General features: G+C 51.6%; 8 protein-coding genes across 8 annotated transcripts; 1 reads left to right on the top strand and 7 right to left on the bottom strand.

Annotated features, from left to right (window-relative positions):
* Positions 1-23: 23 nt before the first annotated feature.
* ASPZODRAFT_59190 (hypothetical protein) lies at positions 24-2,366 on the bottom strand (the record flags this gene model as incomplete). Its single annotated transcript, XM_022728826.1, has 4 exons — positions 24-102; positions 170-1,070; positions 1,127-1,763; positions 1,827-2,366. 4 exons carry the CDS (start codon positions 2,364-2,366, stop codon positions 24-26), a joined length of 2,157 nt encoding a protein of 718 aa, XP_022584415.1.
* Positions 2,367-3,053: 687 nt separating this feature from the next.
* On the bottom strand, positions 3,054-6,838 carry ASPZODRAFT_139250 (hypothetical protein; the record flags this gene model as incomplete). Its single annotated transcript, XM_022724535.1, has 2 exons — positions 3,054-3,727; positions 3,808-6,838. The coding sequence occupies 2 exons, from the start codon at positions 6,836-6,838 to the stop codon at positions 3,054-3,056; spliced, it is 3,705 nt and encodes a 1,234-aa protein (XP_022584414.1).
* Positions 6,839-8,478: 1,640 nt separating this feature from the next.
* On the bottom strand, positions 8,479-9,925 carry ASPZODRAFT_128465 (hypothetical protein). Its single transcript, XM_022722034.1, has 3 exons — positions 9,895-9,925; positions 9,711-9,748; positions 8,479-9,636 (listed from the first exon to the last, which is right to left on the bottom strand). Exons 1-3 carry the CDS (start codon positions 9,895-9,897, stop codon positions 8,775-8,777), a joined length of 903 nt encoding a protein of 300 aa, XP_022584413.1. The 5' UTR covers positions 9,898-9,925; the 3' UTR covers positions 8,479-8,774.
* A 179-nt stretch (positions 9,926-10,104) lies between these two features.
* Positions 10,105-11,437, bottom strand: ASPZODRAFT_128463 (hypothetical protein). The gene is made up of 2 exons (XM_022722032.1): positions 11,021-11,437; positions 10,105-10,956 (listed from the first exon to the last, which is right to left on the bottom strand). The coding sequence occupies exons 1-2, from the start codon at positions 11,072-11,074 to the stop codon at positions 10,225-10,227; spliced, it is 786 nt and encodes a 261-aa protein (XP_022584412.1). The 5' UTR covers positions 11,075-11,437; the 3' UTR covers positions 10,105-10,224.
* A 76-nt stretch (positions 11,438-11,513) lies between these two features.
* ASPZODRAFT_139247 (hypothetical protein) lies at positions 11,514-14,205 on the top strand (the record flags this gene model as incomplete). Its single annotated transcript, XM_022724534.1, has 9 exons — positions 11,514-11,679; positions 11,754-11,919; positions 11,971-12,033; positions 12,092-12,406; positions 12,476-12,558; position 12,603; positions 12,839-13,577; positions 13,638-13,698; positions 13,748-14,205. 9 exons carry the CDS (start codon positions 11,514-11,516, stop codon positions 14,203-14,205), a joined length of 2,052 nt encoding a protein of 683 aa, XP_022584411.1.
* Positions 14,206-14,470: 265 nt separating this feature from the next.
* On the bottom strand, positions 14,471-14,959 carry ASPZODRAFT_59239 (hypothetical protein; the record flags this gene model as incomplete). Its single annotated transcript, XM_022728829.1, has 3 exons — positions 14,471-14,554; positions 14,625-14,761; positions 14,839-14,959. The coding sequence occupies 3 exons, from the start codon at positions 14,957-14,959 to the stop codon at positions 14,471-14,473; spliced, it is 342 nt and encodes a 113-aa protein (XP_022584410.1).
* Positions 14,960-15,392: 433 nt separating this feature from the next.
* On the bottom strand, positions 15,393-17,172 carry ASPZODRAFT_58567 (hypothetical protein; the record flags this gene model as incomplete). Its single annotated transcript, XM_022728777.1, has 5 exons — positions 15,393-15,571; positions 15,629-16,440; positions 16,521-16,796; positions 16,857-16,936; positions 17,005-17,172. 5 exons carry the CDS (start codon positions 17,170-17,172, stop codon positions 15,393-15,395), a joined length of 1,515 nt encoding a protein of 504 aa, XP_022584409.1.
* Positions 17,173-18,389: 1,217 nt separating this feature from the next.
* ASPZODRAFT_109754 (hypothetical protein) lies at positions 18,390-22,283 on the bottom strand. The gene is made up of 6 exons (XM_022720985.1): positions 21,927-22,283; positions 21,708-21,855; positions 21,100-21,639; positions 20,965-21,047; positions 19,548-20,903; positions 18,390-19,494 (listed from the first exon to the last, which is right to left on the bottom strand). The coding sequence occupies exons 1-6, from the start codon at positions 22,133-22,135 to the stop codon at positions 18,480-18,482; spliced, it is 3,351 nt and encodes a 1,116-aa protein (XP_022584408.1). The 5' UTR covers positions 22,136-22,283; the 3' UTR covers positions 18,390-18,479.
* Between the last annotated feature and the right edge of the window lie 248 nt (positions 22,284-22,531).

Raw genomic sequence — 22,531 nt, 5'->3', positions numbered from 1 at the left:
TTCACTGAACCTAAGTGGTCGGTCTATGTAGCCGTCAACTCAGCAATCCGCCGCTGCAACTCCGGCACAGCACGGAGCTGCAGATCGAGATCCTCCTTTTCACTAGAAAGAATTAGCCGGGGGGTTTATTATAAATAGGAGAAAAGCAGAAAAGAGGGGGGATTAATACTCTTCCAATTTCAGTCTTCTCTCCCAATCGAGCGCGGTGAAGATGTAGCCGCCCTGGCCGTCGAATTGGAGGATTTTCCTATGATACTTCCATAGACTGCGGCGGTGGGAGACGGTCATGAGGGTGATGCCTAGACGTTTTGCGGTTTCGTACATGACGCGTTCGATCTCCAGGGTGACGGAGGAGGTGCATTCGTCTAGGATGGCGAATTTGGGGCGGTGGTAGAAGAGGCGGGCCATGGCGATACGCTGCTGCTGGCCTCCGGAAAGAACATCGCGCCATTCCTCCTCTGCGTCCCAGCCTGCAGGGCGATCGACGACCCCCGCGATCTCGACGGTGGCAAGGATCTCGTACAGGTCTGCGTCTGTGATGTTGCGGGTGTGCATGTCGCGCAGGGTATCCGGGTAGATGACTTGTTGGCGGAGGGTGCCGCGCGACAGGTACGGGCGCTGGGGGATGTAGAAGATGTCCGAGGGCGGGGGTTTGGCGACGTGGCCGCCGTAGACGGGCCACAGGCCGCCTAGGATGCGGAAGAGTGAAGATTTGCCGCACCCGTTGGGGCCCACGATGAGCAGGTGGTCGCCGCGCTGGACGCGGAAGGAGAGCCGGCGGACGAGCACGTCGCCGTTGGGCGAGACGATGGGCACCTCGCGAAACTCGATCGAGTCGCTGCTTGTCGTCACGGTGCCTCGCCCGGAGAGCACGGCCGCGTTCTCCTCTGTCGACGCGCTGGACACGAGCTTCTTCTCGAACCGCCCCGCGGCCAGGTCGTCCATCACCTCCAACAGTGACGACACGCGCGCCGTGTGCCCGGCTAGCTCGGAGATCTCCTTGTACGAGAACATTAGTCGGCCGAACGCGTCGGACGAGGAGAGCAGCATCCGGCGATTGGTTACGAAGCCTAGCCAGTTAGAAAAATGTCTTTTTCTCCAAGAAACAAAAAAAAAGGTAACATACTTTCCGTCCGATCACCCATGGTCTGGGTAACTTGACCCGGGATACGGAAAAACACAGGCACGCTACAGAGGATGAGTCCCAAAGCGCCCCAGAAGTACTTGATGACAAAGTCCTCCATGAAGCCGTGGTAGAGCCTGCGGCGCAGGATACGGTTGACGTGTTTGATGAGAGTGAAGTAGCCCTTGTCGAGGGTATCCTTCTCGGCGTTGTGGCCGTGGTACAGGGCGACCTCCTCGCTGTAGTCGATGAGACGCGAGTGAAGGAAGCGGAACTCACCCTCCAGCCGGGCCTCGTCCGCGACATACTTGCCGAACGGCGGGGTCAGCATGCGCATCACGTTGGCGGACAGCTGGACGAGCAGACCCATGATGAACAGGCCCTCGCCCCCCACGCTGCGTGACAGCGAGTAATTGTAGATGGCCATGTCGAGCACCGGTTTGGCCAGGTTGGAATACAGCTCTGCCAGGCTGTCGGCGAACCGCGACGTGTCCACCGTGATGAGCTGGTCGGGGTTCTTGATCCGGTCGTCCAGCGCCGAGATGGCATAGAACGTCATGTTGGACAGATACTTGTCGTGGATATAATCCGTCAGTCGTTTCCGGTAGCTCAACGAAAGCCTACATTGGTGATAAGAGAGCTTTCATGACATTTATCAGCCTTGGAACACACATACACCAATACTTTTTTTTTTTTGACTAACCATGGAATTCGTAAACGTCGCAGGGATAGCAACAATCATCCACCAAACAATCCCCAGGAGGAAATCCCTCCCCTTCCCACGCACCAAACTGCTGACCAGCTTGCCATCCAGTTCTGCGACGTACAGACTGAGCAGCGTCCGCAGCACCAAGAACACACTGTGGCTGACCAGCAGGCGCAGTTCCTTGCTCCGCCAGCCCGGGATGACAATCCGAAGCAGACGGAGCAGGTTCTTGACAAACTCACGGTTAATCTCGACCTTTTTCTTCTTCGTGTTGTTGTTGTTATTATTTTTCCCGTTGTCATCCCCGCCTAGACTGCTCGTTCCGGGCCGGTCGCGTAGGTCCGCCGCCCGTTGTGACGCAGCCTTTTGTTCGACGACAGCATCGTGGATGCGCTTGACTAGCGTGGCAAACAGGGCGAGATACACGCCGCGAGAAATATGTGTGCGGTGTTGAAGGTACGTCCTTGCTAGGCTGGAGAGGATCCGGCGGATCGGCCGCTCGGGGGGGAGGAGGTACAGTTTCGACTGGGCGGCCATATCTCTTTCTCTTTATTGTTTTTTTTTTTTCCTTATGGCTGGATTTGAAAGTGAATACGAGAATAGGCCCTAGCCAGCTCCCGAGACAGACATTCCGGGCTCCCTGGGGGGAATATCAAGATGAAGCTATGTTCATGTGAAGCTGTCGTCGTCAACCCTGGCATGTGACTACCCCGGAATTTGGAGACCCCAGCCGAGGGATGACATAATCGGTGCCTGATCTATGAGGCCTACAATACATACTATAACTACTCCGTACTCCGTACCAAGAGCTAGGTGAGTGAGATTGAAGAGTTGGTCAAATTCCAAGATGATGGAAAAATAAATACAGTCAGTCTTCAGAAATACACATGCAATATTAATATTGACCATAATGCAAAAAAACCATTAATACACGGGAGAAAAAAGACACATCAACACCGGCGCTGGTATAAAAGAGAGAGAAGAGCACAACTTCCTCCTTAGTATGAGACAAGAAGTAGCGGGGTAGAAGAGTTGAAGAGCCGTGGATGATATGGATATATATACAGACCAAAGCTGGGCTCTCCGGCCAAAGGCTCATGTGTGAATGGGCATCAAAATGCTGTCAAATGAGTATATACAGCCAGGAATACTGTAGAGGGACAGCTGGCGATGATGGTTGGGAGATTTACGAGGTATTGGTGAGGTATTGTGACTTGTTGGTTTTCATTTCGGTTCATTTAAATGTGTTTCATCCTTAGGGCCAACGTCGTCGTTGCCGAGATTCGGCTTTCGCATACCACTGTTGATCTGCGCGGCGATCTGGCTTTCTTTGAACTTGGCAAAGGCTTCGGCGTCCTGTTTCTGGGTCATCCACAGATCCTCGACGGTGGACCCGACTTTCTCCATGGCCTTTCCCACGCCCGCCCCCTCGGAGAGAGTGCGTGCCTGCTCGTCCTGGAGCCGTTCTAGCTTCTCCTGGAGGGCGTCGTAGGACGGTTTGGCGAAAGATGGCGACGAGAAGCCGTCATCATCCTCATCCTGCGGATCCATGGATGACTTGAGGAAATCCCGCCGCAGGTTCTGGCCCAGGCGGTGGACGTGGCCTTCCTCAGAGGTCATTGCCCGCGAATGTAGCGAGGTCATGGAGCTGGATCGCGACAGTCTAATCAGATAGTGGTCCGTATCCTCGTCATCAATTGCCGTGTCGCCATCGGCCGGGTTGCCGTTCAATCCAAGATCCCCTCCGCTCATGGCGGTGGGGCATTCATCGGAATTCTGTGAGCTCACGTCGTTGGGAATCAAAGGGGTGGGGGGCGCAATGATGCGAGTCTCGGGGTATTCATCTTCGAATCGCTGGATCATCCTGCTCAAGGTAAAATCAAGGAACTGAAGACGTCCTGTTCATGAAAGAATTAGCAAACAGCAGACAAGGTGGGGGGGGGGGGGAACGGATGTCAAAAGACAGGGGGATACTAACTATAGTTCAGATCATTGCCAGCTCTATCCTCGCGAACAAGAGCCGATTGGATACGAGTCCGAATGGTGCGAGCCGAAGCGAGGAGATTCTTTGACATGTCTAGCGGTTTCTTGGAAGTGATCGGTTTCGCCTTGCGGTGACGGGGCGTCGAGGTTCCGCTGGGCGGAGCCGAGTGGTCCCCGTAACTTTCGCTGCGGTGATGGTCCAGGGCACCGAGGCAGACACCCAGAGCCTTGACCACACCGGTGCCGCCAAGGACGTAGTCTTCGTCTGGTGCCGGCTCGTCGTCATCGTCCCCGGCGTCTTCATAGTCGTTATGCCCGACGATATGCTGCAGAATTTCGGGAACAGGCACGTGAGGCCGCGCGGCGGGTGCTGCCGGACCGACAAGACTCACCACTTCTTCGCCCATCGCATTCTGCTCCAGGTTGCGAAGGGAGTACGCAACGATTTGCGATGCGAGCGCCTTGACCACTTCGTTGCTCTCGGCACTGGGAACTTCAATGTCCACGGCGATGATTGACCGGGAGACCCGAACGGCCGCCATCAACGAGGCATAGACCGCGCACGCCTCCTCCTGGGTTTTGGGATCCGCAGTTGATGCGGTCTTGACGATCGCGGGGTTCTCCAAGACATTCAGATGGCACAGGCTCGGGCATTCAGGAAGGATCTCGGCCAGGGCGATCGCATGATCGGGCGACAGGTTGACATCGGCAAGGTGGATGCGTTTCAGCGAGAGCATCTTGGGGAGAAATCGTCGGAACGTCGCCAGGGCATCTGGCTGGCTAGAGAATAGATCCGGATTGTGAGAAAAGTCGACAAATCGAAAGTCGGGCAGCTGGGTAAAGCTCTGGAGTAAAGGGGCCATGACCGAGGGGGTTAACGAGCAATCTGCCAGGCTCAGAGCGTAGAGGGGCTGGCTTGCGTCGATGGCGGCGATGAGAAGGTCCAGGTGGTCGCTCAGCTGATTACCACCGAGATCGAGGCCCTCGCACTTGCCAGCCGCTAGGTACCGCACCACATGCTCCAGACCCTGCCTGTCGAGATTGTTGTTTGCGAATCCAAGCCGCCGGAGTCCGACCGCAATCGCAGCATCACATATCTTCTGGACGTCATCGGTCGTGGGGTTGCATTCACTCAGCAACAACTCCTCGAGGTGGTCGCCTCCAAACCGCTCGGCAAGTGAGTTGGCAAAGACAGTGGGCACATCTACTGCCGGCTTCTGGGGTCGCGCCATGGATCCCAGGCCACCGTTATGCAGGACCTGGGCCCTGGGGAGCGGAATGCCAGACAGATCGATGGCTTTCAGCGACTTGGACAGATGCACGAACAGGCTGATATGGCGCCAACCTTCCGGTCCGATCTTGGGGTTGTCTTTGAAAGACAGTTTCTCCACGACACCAAAACTCTCCTTTTCCGGTGCAGCAGTAGTTCCCTTGGACTTTTTTAACCGTTTCCGTCTTAGTCTCATCTGTTCGACAGTTTTCGTAGACAACAGGCCGGCGAGGATGACTCGCACGGATTCATCCGTCAAGGCACAGTTTTCGAGTATCAGCTTGCGCACGGGAACGATCGCCAGCCAGTCGCCGAATGTCGCAATGTCTTGCGAGTTCATGGGGAAGTTGGAGAGATCCAGCACGGCAACCGTGCCCGGCGCCTCTGCCAAGGTAGATGACGGGGCGGAGATCTGATCGACAACCCCTTTCAGAACCGGCGTTTCCCGCAGCTGACAGCATCGGCGATAGATTCGAACCGGGTCTGTAGTAGGGTGACTTTGAGACTTGGAGCGAGTGGTGGAAGGTGTTGGCCCGGATGATGATGGTTCGTCATCTTCATCGTCATCGACACGCAGTTGAAGCGGGATCGTGCCGTTTACCTCGGCCAGTCGCCTTTTGCGCTCCTTGCGTTCTCGTCGTTCTTCCTCCGATCGCTTCTTCTTCTCCTGTTTTCTGGTGGGCTCTTTGGTAGGCTCTTTGACCTCGGTAGTAGGTTTGGCTTCGCTCTCTGTTACGACCTGGGGGTTCGCCATGCCATTGGCAGCGCCGCCGTTGGCATCTTTCTTGCCCTTGGATTTAGAGTCCGCCTTTTTGTTTTTCTGCGTGGTTGTGTCTGACAGTTGAGGCTGAGGCTGAGGCTGGGGCTGGGGCTGAAGCTGGCCATTGCTCGCTTGGGCGACACTGTCGGCAGCCTCCCGCCGGGAGACACCTGCGATCTCGACATCGACACAGAATGCGACACGACGCAGTTTGGCTTGATCCAGCTCGGCGATTTTACAGCGGTCTCGTTGCTGATCGACATTCATGACCCGCCGTTGGCAGAGCCCGCCGTTGGGCACGAGCTTCCCCGGCCCGCTCGATCCGGAGGAAGAGAGTTTACGGAAGGCATTCTGGAAAAAAGACGGCCCCTTGGGAGAAGTCGAAGCCAGCGGGGCGGGATCCTCCTTGTGTTCGTCATCCTTCTCCCACGGAGAATAGGCCGCCCCAAACGGGTTATGGGTGTCAAGTTTCGAAATCGGACTGGCGTTCTTAGGACTTGAAGAGTTTGGTTTGAAAGTCGAGAGCGACGGAGGCGTTGATCCAGAGGAGAATTTCGAGCTGAGGTTGGAAATCCATGAGTTCCTTCGGCCAGAGATCGGCCGCGGCGAACTCTGCTTGGGAGCGGTTTTCTGAGCCCCGGCCGATTTGTCAGCCGCCTTTCCTTCTGAGTCGGGCGTTGCGGTGTCCTTGTGACTGGGATCCACGCTGTTCTCCGCGGTAGGGGATGTCAGAGGTCCTGGAGTGGAAGCTATGCCGTTGGGGGAGGATGTAGATGTAGCATCGAGCGTCGTCGACTGCTGAGCGGCTGTCGCATCAGAGTCGGCAGCGGACTTGTCACTCACAGCCGATGATGCTGACCGACATCGGGAGAGATGATCTAAGAGGTAGATCAGTATCCTAGGTAGGTACTCAAATGTGAAAACCGCAAGGGACCCGTTTTTACCTTTGTGCGAGTGATGTAGCCAACTGACGTCCACGGTTTCAACGGCCTCCATCTTGGGCGAATATCACACCAGAGCGAGTACCAGGGCTGGGTTGAAAAAGAGAAAAGAGACAGAAGTCAGAGCTCTTGGGGAAGCACGCGTTGTAAACGATGGGTAGGCGTAATTCGGTCACACAAAGTCGTGCATCCTGTGTGTTGGTAGGGAAGGCAGTCGGTCGGTCGGTCGGTGGGGTGGTCGGGAGGTGAGGTGAGGTGAAGTGCAGTTAGGAGGAGGAGGAGGCGTCTGTGTCAATGACGGAAGTCTGGGGTTGCAGAGCAGTCTCCTCCACAGATGAAATTCTTGAACGATCTTTCAGGTTTTCCCAGGTGCTCGATTCATTCTCGACAGGAGTTGTGGAATGTCGCTGCGGTCACGACGCCGGGCGACGCAGGCGAGCAGACATGGTGAGGTGAGGAGAGAGAGCGTGTGTGAGTGGGTGAGGGGAGTATGGAGAAGCAAGGCTCACGAGACCAAGTGAGAGAATTTCTCGAGACCAGTCAGGGGCGAAAAAAAGAAGACGATGGAAGAAAAGTATCAGTCTTTAAAAGGGGATAAGCGGTGGATGACGAAGTGATGGTTATCGCCAGCAGCGGTGGGAAAGGTAGAGTTACTAGAAGATCCCTCCACGATGGACCCGTTGCTTATAGGCTGGGAGGGGCGGTGGGGGAGATGGAATTTTGGGTAACGTTAGAATAGTAATGATTCCAGTCTTGAGGGAGAAGTAGATAGTGATCCTATTGAACTGACTAGTTAACTACTAAACAATACTATACCTATACCTATCTATACCTATATCTATATCTATACCTATATCTACACCTATACTCTCTGGCGGTGGGTGACCAACACATGATGAACTTTAACTCTCACACGACGTCTTGCCAAGAGAATTCCCAGTCGTACAAGACAGAAGTCACTGTCAGTCTACAGACCTGATGGATTGACTTGCAGATCTTATTATTGGCCAGGCTGATGATTGGCCTCGTCATGTTCCCGTTGGCCCTGATCTTGTCTTCCTCTGCTCCGTACCTCTTAACTAACTACTATCTTGCCACTTTGGACGGATGGTCTCTACGGTCGACGGGCAATATGCTATGATAGATAGAACTTGCTTATATTTCCTACTGAGAGAGACACACATACCTTGAAGTACACAGGAACTTGAATAAACTACTAATTAGTCTGCTCGTCATCATGTTAACCGGAGAAATAACGCCAGATGCGTCGCCGGAGCCACAGTCGGAATGTCTCCCGGAGACTCAGCACAGCCTGTGGGTACCTTATGTAGTATGCTACCCTGATTATTCTACAGTAACAGTACCTAAGTACTAAATAATTACTATGCAGTAGAACTATTGATAGAGTAATTATTGGTGGGTTAAAGGAACGTTTCGATTCTTAATTTAAGATAATTCTCCAGTCCCAAGGATTTAGAGGTCACTATGGGTTTGCCATCGCACAATACGGAGTAATATTTAGAGATGGAACCCCCGAAATCGGCGAGGAAAACTTGTCGGAGAATATAGGTCAACATCGTATACAATTAATATCGAGTGTACATACACAGTACGCAGTAGATTATAATAGTAATCTCTACGGGGAAAATAGTGTAGACGAGGATCTGATTACCGAAGCTTAGAACAGTAGCAAAGAAATTTCCATGGGTAACACCGACTAATCGCTCCGAATAAATCATCAAGCCGTAACAAAATCCATCAATCTACAAAAAAAAAAAAAAGAGGTATCATTCAACGCCATGGCGAGTAGCCACTCCTTCCTTGGTATTGCGCATGATGAAGATGGAAAAAAAAGAACAAAGACTTTTTGTGGTTGGCTATCACACTCAGGTATTTGTTTCCTTTTTTTTTTAGAAATAAAACTCGTCAAGCACCAAGTGTGTCATAACCATCCCCCCCGTCAACCCGTGGAAGTTCGGGAATAATCCTATTTAAGCGGCAAGCTCGCGGATCTTGGCCTCGACACGGGCCTTCTTCTCCTCGCGGGTGAGTTTGGCGGTCTTGTGCTTCAGGCTCTCGGCCTTCCACTCAGCCTTGGACTTCTTCTCGCCAGCATCCTCATCCTTCTTGAAGGGGTCCTCGCGGATGGCCTTGTGGGCCTCGGCGTAGATGTCCTCGAGATCGGCGGCGTCAACCTCGGCCTCGGTGTACTTGTGGAACTGGCCGCGGTAGCGCTCCTCGTCATCGTCGGCAAGAGTCTCCATGTACTCGGCAACGTGGCCGGCGAAGATGTACTTGCGGAGAGTCTCGGCATCGAGCTCCTCGGACTCGATGTCGAAGCCGGGGAAGCGGTTCTCGGAGTGGGGGACGAAGATACCACCGTCGGAGGCACCCTTCATGGCACCGAAGACACGGGCACCGGTCGAGGTGCGGGTCAGACCAACGTCAAGGAAGGCCTTGAAGGGGCGGCGGGTGCCATCCTCGGTCTCGACGGCCTCGGTGAGGGTGAACTCACCGTCAGCCTCCTCGACACCGGTGAATTCGCCGTCGAGCTCGAGCTTCTTGAGCACACGGCGGGCCAGCAGGAGACCAGTGGCGTAGGCGGCAGACCAGTTGGTCAGACCCTGGGTGATGCCATAGCGCTTGAGCTCGTGGGAGTAGGCGCTGGCCAGGACCTTGTCACCGGAGATCTCGGAGTAGACGATCTGGGTGATGATGTCGCGGTTGGTGAAGCGGACCACCATGCGGTACTTGGGGGCGTTGTACTTGTTCTTCGCCTGGGAGATCAAGCGCTTGCGGGCATAGTAGTCGGTCTTACCCTCACGACGACGCTTGTACTTGGTCTGGTAGCGGCTGAAAAAAATCAGAATTATTTTTCAAAACAGAAAAATGGTGAAAAAGGGCCTTCTGGAAATTTCTTTACTCACCTGTAGTAAGCGCTGTTCTTGACGAGCTTGGTGAAAGGCTGCAAAAAACCGTGCGAGTCAGCAATTTGCGCTTCAGAAATATCGTCCGAAGCATCTTGCGGGGACCCGTCTACAGGAGGAGAAAAATAATCCTAGACGGTGCAGGTGCAGTCCGTCATCCTCCTGTAAAGACAATGAGACTCACCATCTTGTCGGTTGTCGAGGATTGAGGCCCGAAGTGTTGACGTGGTTGCAAGAAGAAAGAGTCGCAAAGATTTTGTGCGTCGGTCTTTGTGGGGGATTTCGCTTAGGGCGTGGCTGCATCCCGACGCAACAACGAGGTTGGCGACGGACGGCAGCGCGGTGGGCGACGACTAGAACCATGAAATGAAATAATAATGAAACATCAATCCTACTCGGGTTTTTTTTCTATTTCTAAGAGAAGATTTGGAGTTTCCATTCTTTGGATACTCAGAAATCTCTCGTCGAATGTATTATCAGTCTAGTTCACTCACAGATGACTACTAACTACTGCTCATAGTCGAGCTTTGTCAGTCTCCAACAAGTCCAAGCCTGTGATTTTCTCCAACTCTTTGACCGCATCATATGTCTTGCCCAGCGTGACTTTGATGGTTTCCATACCAGCCTTCTTTGCAGCCTTGAGGTTTTCCCCAATATCGTCGAGGAAAACGATATCGGATGCCTCGACAGCATCGATCCCCTTGGTTTTTGCTATTTGGTTCATCTCTTTTATCGCAGCTTCGTATATCCTTGGGTCTGGTTTCCGTAGGCCCGTGTGCGCTGAAGAGAGAAAGAAATCAAACCGCGCCACCAATTTATCACGGTCCTCATTGTAGGGGTGTCCATCAGGGAAGATCACCGTGTTGGACAAGGCACCGATGATGAACTTGTTTGATTCCTTCAGCTTCTTCAGAGCTGGAAACATATACGGGTCCGGGGCTCGAGAAACGCGCATCATCTCCCAGAACAGATATTCTGCGTCGATCTCTGGCAACGGAGGCACCGTAGTAGACAATCCACGTGCCTGGTTCCTCTGCAATCGCTCTTGAAACTCCCGCCAGAGTGCTGGTCTTTGTAGGTCTTTGTTGAACGCCGAGAAGAACTCTTTGTCGAGATGAATTTCACCTCGCTCGAGCCTGTGCCAGCTCCCTTCTGGCGACGTACGCGAAATGCTGAAGTTGATCCACCCTGGTGGAATGCCCTGGGAAATCTCATAGTCTAGAATAGCTTGAAACGGGGAAACGACCTGTTATTGCCTAGTCAACGCTTCTGACCAGACAAATGAAGCATCGGACTATGCCTTGTCTTACACAAACACCCCCAATGTCAAAAAGAAGGCCCACGGGCCGTTGGCTCTGCGACATGGCAGTAGACACTCGGTTGATGAAACGACACCCTCTATGAATGTCAAGACTCGAGGTCGACGTATCACTTTGTCAGATTCTCAGAGCTTAGATGGTTGTCTATCGATCCATCGTTCTTATCTGCGATAGTGCCTTCGAATTGGTTTGCCGAGGTACATGGCCTTGATTTCTACCAGCCGAGGATGACTTTGATTGACGAGATATTGATTTTCGTCAATTCCCCTGTATAATACGGGACTAATATTGTCCCTCCAGGCTAATTTAGATTGGAATCGGCCTGAGTGCTCTTTGAGAAAGCGTCGAGTTCGTCCTTCTGTGTAGGTATTCCATACGTAGCCCTGTTGCGGGGAACATCGATGCACGTGACCGCGTGAAATCCACCACGTCGTCGCGCCACGCGCGATTTGTTCTGGCAGCACGAGACGGTCGATATGGCGAGATGGAATCCGCTCGCACCATTTCGGAGCTGAAATCGGCTTTCATCAGAGGGCAGGTGCGGATTTTATCGGAAGGCCTTGAACCCCCCGAGGGCTGGAGAAATTATGCCTCAGAATCGAACGAAGGGGACCTGAGCGATAAGGCAGTGGACGATGCGTTGCAGAAACGTAGGTTGTCTCTTGTTTCCTTCCTGCGCTCGGTTTTCTTCTAGTTCAGGGGACTGACTGAGAGCATTCTAAAGTGAATGCTGCTGTGAAACAACATAATCGCGTCGTTTACTCTTCGCAAGCGGTACATCATGTTGCGCAACAGATTTCCAGTCTCTACTGGGCGTCAGCCACACAAGAGAACCAGAGCCTGAGTTCTAACATGGGTGTCGAGAAGACCATGGATTTGACCAACCACTTGTGGGTCTTTCTCATCAGTTGGTGAAATGGTGTGTGGCTAACAGGTTCCAGAAATATCCGAAAATTACCCTTGGAGCTGGAAGACCCGGCGGCCACCGAAGAAGAGAGGTCAAGGTTTGTTCACCACAGGGTTATGATAGCCGCTAGATTCTCTTAATGGTTTTAACGGTAGACTCAGATACCAGCAAGCCCGCGAGCGCCTGATGGAATTAGACGAGCGGCGACAGGAGCGACAGCGACGCCTGTCTCAGCTACAGCAATTGAAGCATCTAGTCGAACCGTTCCGGAGCCCACAAGAAAACATTCAACCAAATCTTGTCACGAGGGATGGTGAGCTGGCCCGGGAGCTCGACAAGATGAGAATGCTTGTCGCCCGGGCCGCAGGTCGGATCGGCCAGCAGCCGCCAAAGAAGCATGGACAGCCTGATAGCGTTTCACGTATCCTCAGCTCGGAACAGAAGATCACAGCTGTGCTTGATCTGATGGAGTGAGCTGGAGCATCGCTCTGAAGAGCAAGTGCCTTCTGCACATGACTTGATAATACCTTTCTTTGCAGCATCATCAGCGAACTCACTGTAGTACAAGATGAAGATATTATTTGGAATCCGATCCAGCCTAATACGGGAGATATTGTACAAGGTGCGAAACAAAGGCACCAACTATCACTCGACTCCATTGCCTAGTGTACGGGAGTACTGCGTTGTTGGCTGGTGTTTGCAAGGGGGAGTCGACTGCAGCAGCTGCGTACACAAATTACTGAATCGGGTCTTCTGTTAAAAGTTTCATCCATCCATCCTTCCTTATAGAGGGCCTACAAGCAGCCATGCCTTCTCTACTACATTTCCTAGACTACCTCCTCGTTTCCCACCCCCCATGGCTCTTTAATTCTGCCTCAATGCTTTTGTACCTGTCATTTCAGCTCTTTCACCCTCACAATGGATGAGGATCAGTCCCGTACAGACCATATTGAGTTTAGCGGCCGGAGCAGCCCAGCTTCCGAAAGTCCGAGCCTTGACCCTTTCGGTCATGGTGTCGCAACACTTCCGGGCAACATCAGCAGCACCGGCCAGCTCCACGATCAGGGCGAGAACTCGGTGCAGCAAACCGCCATCATTGAGGGCCTTCAGGAGGTTCCTTCGTCTCCCAAACCTTCCTTTGTCCGTGGTCACCGGCGTCGTTCGACCCACGTCTCCCCACGTGACCTCGAGAGTTTCCGAAAGGAGGTGCTGGGGCTGCAAGAACCGTGCCGAGACTACGACTTCGACTCACCGGACACGCTCAGACTAAATCCCTCCCACGACCCGCAGCTGCAGGATCTGAACTCGGCCTTTGAACGTGCAGCGATGTCGCTCAACAACGGCGGCGGGATGCCAAGCAACGGTCCCGGCGCGGGAATGTTTTCTGGCTTCATGGACAACGCCAACAACCCGAATATGGTCAACATGCCCCGGCCGAATATGTCTCCTATCATGCCTCATTCTCCTAGTCAGGCCAATGGTGGTGGAATGGCAGGTGTCAATGTTTCCGGGATGCCGATGAATGCAGGCCACCAGATGGACCTCAATCACCTCTATGAAATGGTTTTGGATCTCAGCGAAGTACTGAAGAATAACCGAGAGGTTACCAAAAGCATTGTCTCTAGTGCAGAGGATATCATGGTCCGTTGTCCTTAAGTCTCACTATATGAAAAATTCCTATCTCCCTACTAACAATGTTAGAAACGTGCAAACTCAGAAGGCGCGAGTCCCACTCTTCAACAAGTCAACGGCGAGATTAATGGTGGGCATTCCTCCCTACCAATTTCTGTACCTTAGTCTGATCGATATAGGTGCCCGGATTAGCGAACTGGAACGTGCCGTGGCGAAGGAGAAGCGACTCGTGGAAACCCTCAAACGCGAACAGGCCGAGAACACAAAGCTGATTGGTGAATACGAGGCTGCCGTTGGTGTCATGGTCGAGCAGATCCGCAACTACTGCCACAACAACAACATGCATTTTCTTTCCCAGAAACGCCACTATAACAATCTGTTGCAGGCCGAGCGAGACGCTCACCTGTCCAGTCGCCTTGATCGGGATTACTGGCACGAACAGACCATGAAATGTGCCGAGATGATTCGCACAGCGTACCGTCTCCGTTGCGAAGAAGAAGAGCCGTACATCCGGGTCATCTCTGGCCTCCAGAACGAAGTTCGTGCCTACCGCAACGCGCTTGGCATGGAACCCGAGAAGCCTGAAGAAGAGTACGGCTGGGAGATTCTTAAGGACACTCCGCCTAGCGTGGAGTGAAGAAACCTTTTTGAATATTAATGAGCTACGATTGGATTTGCTTTGGCGGGATTTTGCAGGCGTTTTTTGGTTTTTTTTTTTTTTTTTTTTGCTGGGTTCGGTGCTTGGCTGAAAGATACCCATGACTGAAACAGGTGAAGTCGTGTCTGCTTGGTTTTCTTCATGGATAATACTTTTTGAGTCTAGAATTTATTTTGGTTTTTGGTATTCGTCTATCATCCAGGCTGGGGTACGATGGTCTGGTGAAGGGGAAAAAATGCCATTCTCACTCCGTATGAAACACCTCCTCCAGGGGCTTCCACCACCCCGGCCCTTCTGCACTACCGATTGCCCCAGGAATCGGACTCTCCTGATGAATCACTCTGTCAATATCACAACTACAGACGTGCATATATCTGGCTTGGTGTATAGTAGTTTACCTGCATCCCATCCGTCATGACCCACCACTCCCTCACTTTCGGATTTGCTTGCATTCGCGCCATATCGGCCTCGAAATCGTCGCCAACGTATTTGAATGTCGCGAAGAGGGTGCGCTCATTATCGAAGAAGATGGAGTCTATACACACACACACACATATATATATGTCAATAGTGTTCCCTTTGAATATAGGCAGTGTCAAGAGAATTCTCTACAGTCTGTGATATTGCAATCCTTGATCTGCTGCAATACTTCTGGCCATACGTTTGCATGACATTCCTTATACGCTTCCACGGCGGAGGGTTTAAGGTGGACGATCTGTGCGAAGCGTTTCATTCTTCTTCTTCTTCTTCTTCTTCTTCTTTTCTTTCGAAATGATATTTTTCTGAAGTAGATGTTATTACTTTTTTTTCTTTTTGAAGATGAGATAAATTAATTAGGCGGATATATAGTACCCCCCTCCCCCGCGCCGGACTGTTTTCCCCCGAGGTTACTATATACTGTGGGGTGAAATATAGTGGTCTGAAACCAATCCTTTAGATGAGGCTATGTACTGACATGAATAATCTGTCTCCTCTAATTCTTGCAGAGTGTATGGGGGTTATGCTATGAAATACCTAATTAAGCAGTACCTACTTTACAAAAGAGATTGGGAAAGTAAAATATAAATCAGACAAATTTGGTATCATATCCGTGAAATATCCAACCCGAAGTTACGCCACGCTAATGCACACATAATCTTGATATATAGGTACTTTGTGTATAAATGTTAAGGCATTTCGCTGCGAGGCATGGGGCGAACCCAGCTCATGGAAAGATTGACGCCCAGCGAGATCACACCGATGATCCACATGCCGCGAGCATAGTTGGTGCCATTGTAGCGGAAGACAATGGCGAAGATGATTCCCCCAAAGTTGCCCATGCCACCGACAGCACCGGAAACGATTCCTGGACCTTTTTAGTATTTTTCTTTCTGGAAGGTGGAGATGGATATCGTTTGCTTACCATTAGCGAATGGGTGGACGTGAGGGACGACGGCGAAATTGGCACCGTTGGCTGCCTCGGTGAAGAAGGCGAGCCCGGCAGCCAACCCGAACATGGTGGATTGAGATTTAGGGTCTGTGAGCCCGATTGCCAGAAGGAAGGCGCCCATGATGATGCTCAGGGAGACGAGCCAGATCTTCTTCGCCCAGATGGAGTTGGTACGCTTGTAGAGGAAATCGGCAACGAGACCGCCGGCGGGACGGAACACCACATTGAGCAGACCGAACATGGCGGCCCACTGGCCGGAGCGGGTCTGGCCCAGATTGGGGAAGTTGTCAGTGTAGTAAGAGCCCAGGATAGAGTCGAGGGCAAGCTCGGTGCCGAAAGAGCAGGCGTAGGGAAGGGCGACAGCCATCGTCGACAGGCTGAATATCACTCCCAGGGCTTCCTTGAACGTAGGAGCGACGACAACTTCCCGGTTGTAGAAGTCAACCTGGCCTGTTTGAGCCTCCCGGTCGATGGTCACTGGCGTCTGGGCCCCCTTTTTCTCGATATCGGTAGGGACGTTCATGACAGATGGCGAACCAGATGGACCATCGGGGGACTGTGTATCAAGGTCGATCACGTTTTCGGAGCCCGTCGTATGTTCCTCCTTCATCCAAATCTGGCGTTCAGACCACTTGCCCGTTGGGGTGTCTTCGCAAGTGAAGAGCATGGCCAGTGCAATAACGTTGATGAGGACAAATGGGACAATGTACGCCACACGCCAGGCCTTGTGCGCACTTAGACCTTGAGAGTGGACAAGGGAATCGAAGATAGCAGGCATCACGAAGCTGCAAGTAAGTGTTAGTGAAATGTACAACGCTGTTCCGACCCCCTTTTTTTTTTTTTTTTTTTTTTTTTTCAATTTCACTATGTGATGCCTCCTCCAGCATTCCCCCAGCCAGCAGCCAAAGCATTCGCTGTGCCTACAATATTCTTGTCGAAGAAGCCAGTACACCACACCTGGCACGGCACGAAAGTGGCACCCAGGATGCCAACGAAGAAGCGTAGGGCAATCAAGCCGGAAGGAGTAGTGACCAGTCCAGCCATGGCTGTGGGAATCGAACCCCCGATCAATAATCCCACAAACACCAAGCGTGGACCAAAACGATCACATAATGGACCGGCAACGAATCGTACTAGGAACCTATAGATCTATCAGCAGCTAGTAATACGAAGTGTTGAGTTTCCAAGGACAAACACTTACGTAGCTAGAAGCGCAACGATGTTGGAATTTGCGATATCAACTTGTGTCATTTTCAAATCTTGTTTGATTGTGTCGGTCAACTAGTATCAATGCATCGTTAGAAGGCCACGCACTCTCTCTTCAGGATGCTGAGATAGGGAGTACCTACCAAAGGCGGAAACGCATACCATGACAGGAATGCTACCATGAACCCAAGCCATGAGAAAAAGTAGACCCTGCCATACTTATCGAAGGGATTGAAGAATGGAATGGATTTGGCCTTTCTGTTGTTCGGATTGATCTCTGGAGAGACGAAGGCCAACCGAAGAACCTCCATTACGCGTGATAGTGGAACCGACGTTCACAGTGACAATCAGTTGTGCAGCAAGTATAGAGTAAGCCAATAAATAGAAGGAGAAGTATAATATATCAAAAAACTGTGGTGATGAGCTGCTTGCAGTGGGTATCGAACGGGGCAAAAGAATATCTATATACAACTAAAAACAAAACTAGATGATATCATGCTTCGCGGTAATCACTAAGAAGCATTGATCACACACACTATCTTGATATCCTCTTGTACACGTGGGAAGACAAAAAAAATGGTCAGTTATCTCCTAGGAGATACTCCTCAGAGCATCAACCCAGACACAATTGACATGAATGAAACATCAAAACTTAGAGATTAGCCAGCGTAAGAGCGAATAAGGTAATCGAATGGAAAAAGAGGCAACGCAAAAAACAACATCAGCAAGTCCAATCAACTTGTTTAGCGTACAAGGATGGCGCTGGCCCGGAACAATCCTCACCAGGGGCCCCCCGAGACGTCCGCCTTGGCCCTTCACTGGGAATGGCCATTATTGGTGAGGAAACATCAGTTAGAGGATCTAGGAGGGTTTAGGAGTCAGCATAGATCCACGATAACGGCCAGAATAATGGCACATGAACAGATAAGATCAAGCGTCCCCAGAGTTACCTACTGACTAACTCCGCGGCATTACAGCTGGAACGAAGCTGAGCCAGCAGAAAGAGAGTTGATAACCATTATGCCTCTCATTGGACCCAGGCACGAACCCCTTGAATGCCCATAGAGCATGGAGACCTATGCGGTTGGGGCGGGTTTGACGCCAGCTGTGGATTCCAACCCGTAGATCCTGCGAAGATTCGATCTCCGCGGAGATCTTTTGACAGCAGAGACAGTCGAGACAGTCGAGACAGTCGAGGCCTCGTTGAACAGGCCACAGCGTCGAAGAGCCGTGAGAGCGTGTTGGTGGTGGCCAACGGGGAGAGTTTAGGAGGCGAAGGAGAGATAAGAAACTCGCGGCTGCTGATTGGGTCGGCTTATCCACGTGAGAGTAGCAGCCCTAAGCTTGGGGCCTTCCTCTTTCGGACACGATTTAGGTCTTGGAACCTCTTTGGGAAGTTGTAGGGCTTACAGGGCAAAGCTTAGTACCAGAAGAAAGCCTACAGAATACTGCATATTTGTATCCAGGGAGGAATTCAACTTCATATGGGTATATTCAATGAGTTCACTCGATAACTAGTAAGAGAAACGCCCGCTAAACCATCGCATCTGTCGATGCCAGAATACTATCCGGAAGACCACCGGTACTGCTACTCTTCTCTATCGTGAACCGTAAATCATCACCAATCAATCACGTTGCTGGTTGACGAGCATTGTATCTGGGGGTGCCCGGTGGCTCCTTGGACTCTCTTGCCCCTCTTGCCTCGCATGTTCTTGTACTTCTTGTCGACCTTCTCAAAAGGATCCGGGGCTTCTCCCTTTTTGACCTTCCATTTCTCAGTTCCCAGCACGGCGTCTAGTTCCTCCACCGGAGGAAGCTTCATGTACACCCAGCCATCGCTGCGTTCCTCGACGGGGAATGTTGCGATGTTCATGCTCTCATCGTTGGTGCAGCGACCAGCTTGCTCGCCGTTGAGCTCAAAGTTGCGCTTATGGTAAGGACATGATACCCAGTACTTCCCGGCATCGTCGTCCCCGATCATTCCGTCGGAAAGGACAAAGGCGCGTTTATGGGGGCACATTTGTTGAGTCGCGTAGTATTTGCCCTTGACCTTGAAGATGGCCAGCTGTGTGTCGCCCCGTTTGATGTTGGCCGACGACATCTGTGGTTGCTCGTCAGAGAAGTGGTCGGCCTGAACCACCGGTTGCCACGCCAAGCTGGACCACTGGTGGCCCTTGAAGTCTTCCGTGGCTTCCGAGTCCTTCGGCCAGTACGTAGGACGCTGCTGGTCACGCTCCTGAATCACCTCCACATTTTCTACAGTTTCTTCAGTGTTGACGAACTGCTGGAAAAACTTACGTCGTTTTGGGTTTCTGACGGTTTCCGTCCATTCGCAGAAATAGCTGGACACAAGGTCTTGCATTTGCTGCTCAAGTTCGGCGCAGATCCCAAGCTTGTCGTCGATGATTACCTCCCGGAGGTAGCCGATACCTCCCGGAAGATTTTCAATCCAGCGTGCAGTCCGTTGGAGTTTGTCTGCTGTACGGATGTAGAAGATCAGGTACCTGTCAATGATTGGAATCACCATCTCCGGCGGTACATCCTTTGCAAGTAGTTCAGAGTGGCGTGGCTTCGCTCCTCCGTTACCACCCACGAAAATGTTGAACCCATTCTCAGTGGCAATAAGACCGAAGCTAAGAGACCTTGTCAGCGCTTCAAACATATCAAAATTGATTGGAAATCTTACTCCTTGTTCTGCGCTTCGGCGCACTCTCTCACGCAGCCAGAAACTGCACCTTTGAGCTTGTGTGGAGATCGAATGCTCTTGTACCGTTCTTCCAGACGAATAGCCATGCCGACACTGTCACCAATCCCGAAGCGACACCAAGTAGTTCCAACACAACTCTTGATCGTTCGTAGTGACTTGGCGTAAGCATGACCGCTTTCCATTCCACCATCCACAAGTTCGGTCCAGATGTCAAGAAGATCCTGCTTCTTGGCTCCGAACATGTCGATTCGCTGGCCACCGGTGATTTTGCAGTATAGACCATACTTCTTAGCCACCTGGCCGATGGTGATCAATTTATCAGCGGTGATCTCTCCACCTGGAACTCGGGGAACGACCGAGAAGGTGCCATTTCGTTGGATATTGGCGAGAAACCTGTCATTTGTATCCTGTAGATCGTGGACGTCCTTTTCAACGACGTGCTGATTCCACAAGCTAGCAAGAATAGATCCAATCGCAGGCTTGCATAATTCACATCCTAGCGAGTCTGGTTTTTTCCCAGCAGCTTTCATAACATCGATGAAGGTCTTTAACTGCTTGACCGCAATTATATTGTAGAGATCGACACGGGAAAAGGGGATGTGCTGACACAAATGGTTGGAAACCTCCTGGCCCATATCTAACATGGCCTTGTTGAAGATCGACTGGACCAGAGGCATACAGCCACCGCAGCCTGTTCCGGCTTTTGTGCATGATTTGACTTCCGCGATTGTCTTGCATGTGCCATTTTTGACATTTTCGACAATGTCACTCTTGGTGACGTTGTGACAGGAGCAAATTTGGGCGCTATCATCAAGATCATCGGCATTCTCCTCACCCTCCTTCTGAGAACCGAGAATAAACTGGCTAGGTGGGACATACAGCTTCGTTTGGGTTTTGACCATTTGATTTAACTTGATGTAGTCCTTGGTGTCTCCAATCATCATTCCACCCAGGAGATAATTTCCATCCATGGTGAAAAGATATTTCTTGTATACCCCACCGAATGGATCTTTGTACGTCAGTGCCTTGACTGGAGGCTCTGTCTCCTTTTCTTTCAGAGCAGCTGGTGGGATTGAAGGCCTTCTCCCTGGAAGGAACTTTGGTCCATCTCTGTCGGCGAAGAAATCACCAAAGCTGGCCACATCAACTCCGAGAAGTTTCAACTTTGTACTCAAGTCTGGCCGTGTGAAACGTTTGGGCTCCTTATCCAAGTTCGTGAGATTGAATGACAAAACATCGGCCATTTCGATACCAGGAGCGATGATACCAAAGGTCTGGTTGTCCCAACTGGCACATTCACCGATCGCGTAGATATTAGGAATCGAAGTTTGCAAACTGAAGCGCATAATTAGCAAGGAGCTGATGGAGGAGCTTGAAGCGAATCATATAATAGTACCTTTCGTTGATGATGAAACCACCCCGATTCGCGCATTTGATACCAGCCTGTACACCAAGTTCGTCTCGAGGCCTCACACCAATCTGAGCGTGGAAGTTAATATATATAAAAAGAATGAGTGATGCCAGTACTTACCGCAAAGCAGATACAGCAACATTCCAGCTTTTCGGAATCCTCAAACGTGATACCAACGACGTTATTGTCCTCATCCGTATCGACACTCTTTATCCGCTTCTCGTGTAGCACATCAAGTCCAAGCTCGCGGATTTTGCGAGTCACCAGACTCCCTGCGTCAGCATCCAATTGTCTGGCTAACACCCACTTGTTTCGGTCGACCAACGAGACGCGACCAAAATCTTCCAGATCGGTCATTGCCTTGGCCGCCTCCAACCCCAGCAGACCCCCACCAACTGTTACCGCTGTCTGGCCTTTGTGCTTTGAAGCGAAGTTGATGAGACGCTCGAGGTCGGAAATGGTTCGATACACAAACACGCCCTTGGCACCATAGCCAGGCGTATGTGTGGGAAGCACCGCATCAGATCCCGTCGCAAGAACTAAGATATCGTATTCAATCGTATCTCCGGTAGACGTCTTCACAACCTTTTTATCGGGGATAACCTCCGTCACTTGGGTATTGAGGTGATAGCTGAGGCCTCTGTCGGCGTTGGAACCGTACTATTATCCACGGCAGTTAGCAAAGATAGGAACGCCAATCCCATTCCACTTGCCCACAAAACACTCACCCATTCTTTGGGATTCAGATACAGGTCTTCTATCTTGCGATGCTCGAAGAACGTAGAGAGCCCGACGCGGTTGTACGCAACGTGCGGTTCCTCTCCAATCACGACAATCTCGAAGCGTTTCTCAGAGTCCAACTTGATCACTTTCTCGCTATACACCAGATCCCGTCAGTTAATGAATTCTCCGATAGACACGCGTGGCACAGCCAACAAAAAACCTACATGAAGGAGATGGCAACCATGCCCAAACCGACAATCACGATTTTCTCGCGTTGAGCAGCCGCCTGCCCGTTTTGGACATGTGACCCAGTCACGGGACTCTCGTCTCGAACCTCCTGAGGTTGATCGTGGAAGTTGTCGCTGCTGCTGTTGTCGTTACTGCCGTAGTGAACCACATCGCTGGTGGGCAGCAGCCCATGAAGCAAGGGCATCTTGCCGTTGGAAAGAGAGAGTACGAGGGGTCTGCAGAAGACGCGATCAGGTTTAATTATGTACGGGGGACTACAGGCGCGTGTGCTTTTACTAATATACGTTTTCTCCCAGACCAAAAATGGACGACCATCGGCTCGCTGGCCTGGCTTGTCGGGAATGACGAGTCTCCGATCTTTTCCTATTATTATACAAAATATTATATTGCATGACACAATGACACATATGCAGGGGTGGAAGGTTCCGCGGGCGCTGGCCAGAATCCAGTCCCCTACCGGTTGTCTGACCACGCTGACGGAGTATCCGATCTCCAGATGTCGTCGAGACAATCTGCATCTACCCAACTCCGCGGAGATTCATGAGGGTGTTTATCGACGCAGCGCCTGCGGGTCCAAGAT

Source organism: Penicilliopsis zonata, assembly GCF_001890105.1.
Source record: "Penicilliopsis zonata CBS 506.65 unplaced genomic scaffold ASPZOscaffold_2, whole genome shotgun sequence".
NCBI classification, from domain to species: Eukaryota; Fungi; Ascomycota; class Eurotiomycetes; order Eurotiales; family Aspergillaceae; genus Penicilliopsis; species Penicilliopsis zonata.
Note: the sequence above shows the minus strand (reverse complement) of the source record. Positions and strands in the feature narration are given on the sequence as shown.

What these genes read in the sequence shown, in the direction of transcription:
- ASPZODRAFT_128465 (XM_022722034.1), bottom strand. An exon ending in AAGAACAGCGCTTACTACAG is followed by an intron (nt 9,637 to 9,710) that starts GTGAGTAAAGAA and finishes GATTTTTTTCAG; the next exon opens with CCGCTACCAGACCAAGTACA.
- ASPZODRAFT_128463 (XM_022722032.1), bottom strand. Translation starts at nt 11,074, where the DNA reads ATGTCGCAGAGCCAACGGCCCGTGGGCCTTCTTTTTGACATTGGGGGT. An exon ending in TTGACATTGGGGGTGTTTGT is followed by an intron (nt 10,957 to 11,020) that starts GTAAGACAAGGC and finishes AGGCAATAACAG; the next exon opens with GTCGTTTCCCCGTTTCAAGC.
- ASPZODRAFT_109754 (XM_022720985.1), bottom strand. Translation starts at nt 22,135, where the DNA reads ATGCCCTTGCTTCATGGGCTGCTGCCCACCAGCGATGTGGTTCACTAC. An exon ending in ATCTGAATCCCAAAGAATGG is followed by an intron (nt 21,640 to 21,707) that starts GTGAGTGTTTTG and finishes CGTGGATAATAG; the next exon opens with TACGGTTCCAACGCCGACAG. An exon ending in GGTTTCATCATCAACGAAAG is followed by an intron (nt 20,904 to 20,964) that starts GTACTATTATAT and finishes TATGCGCTTCAG; the next exon opens with TTTGCAAACTTCGATTCCTA.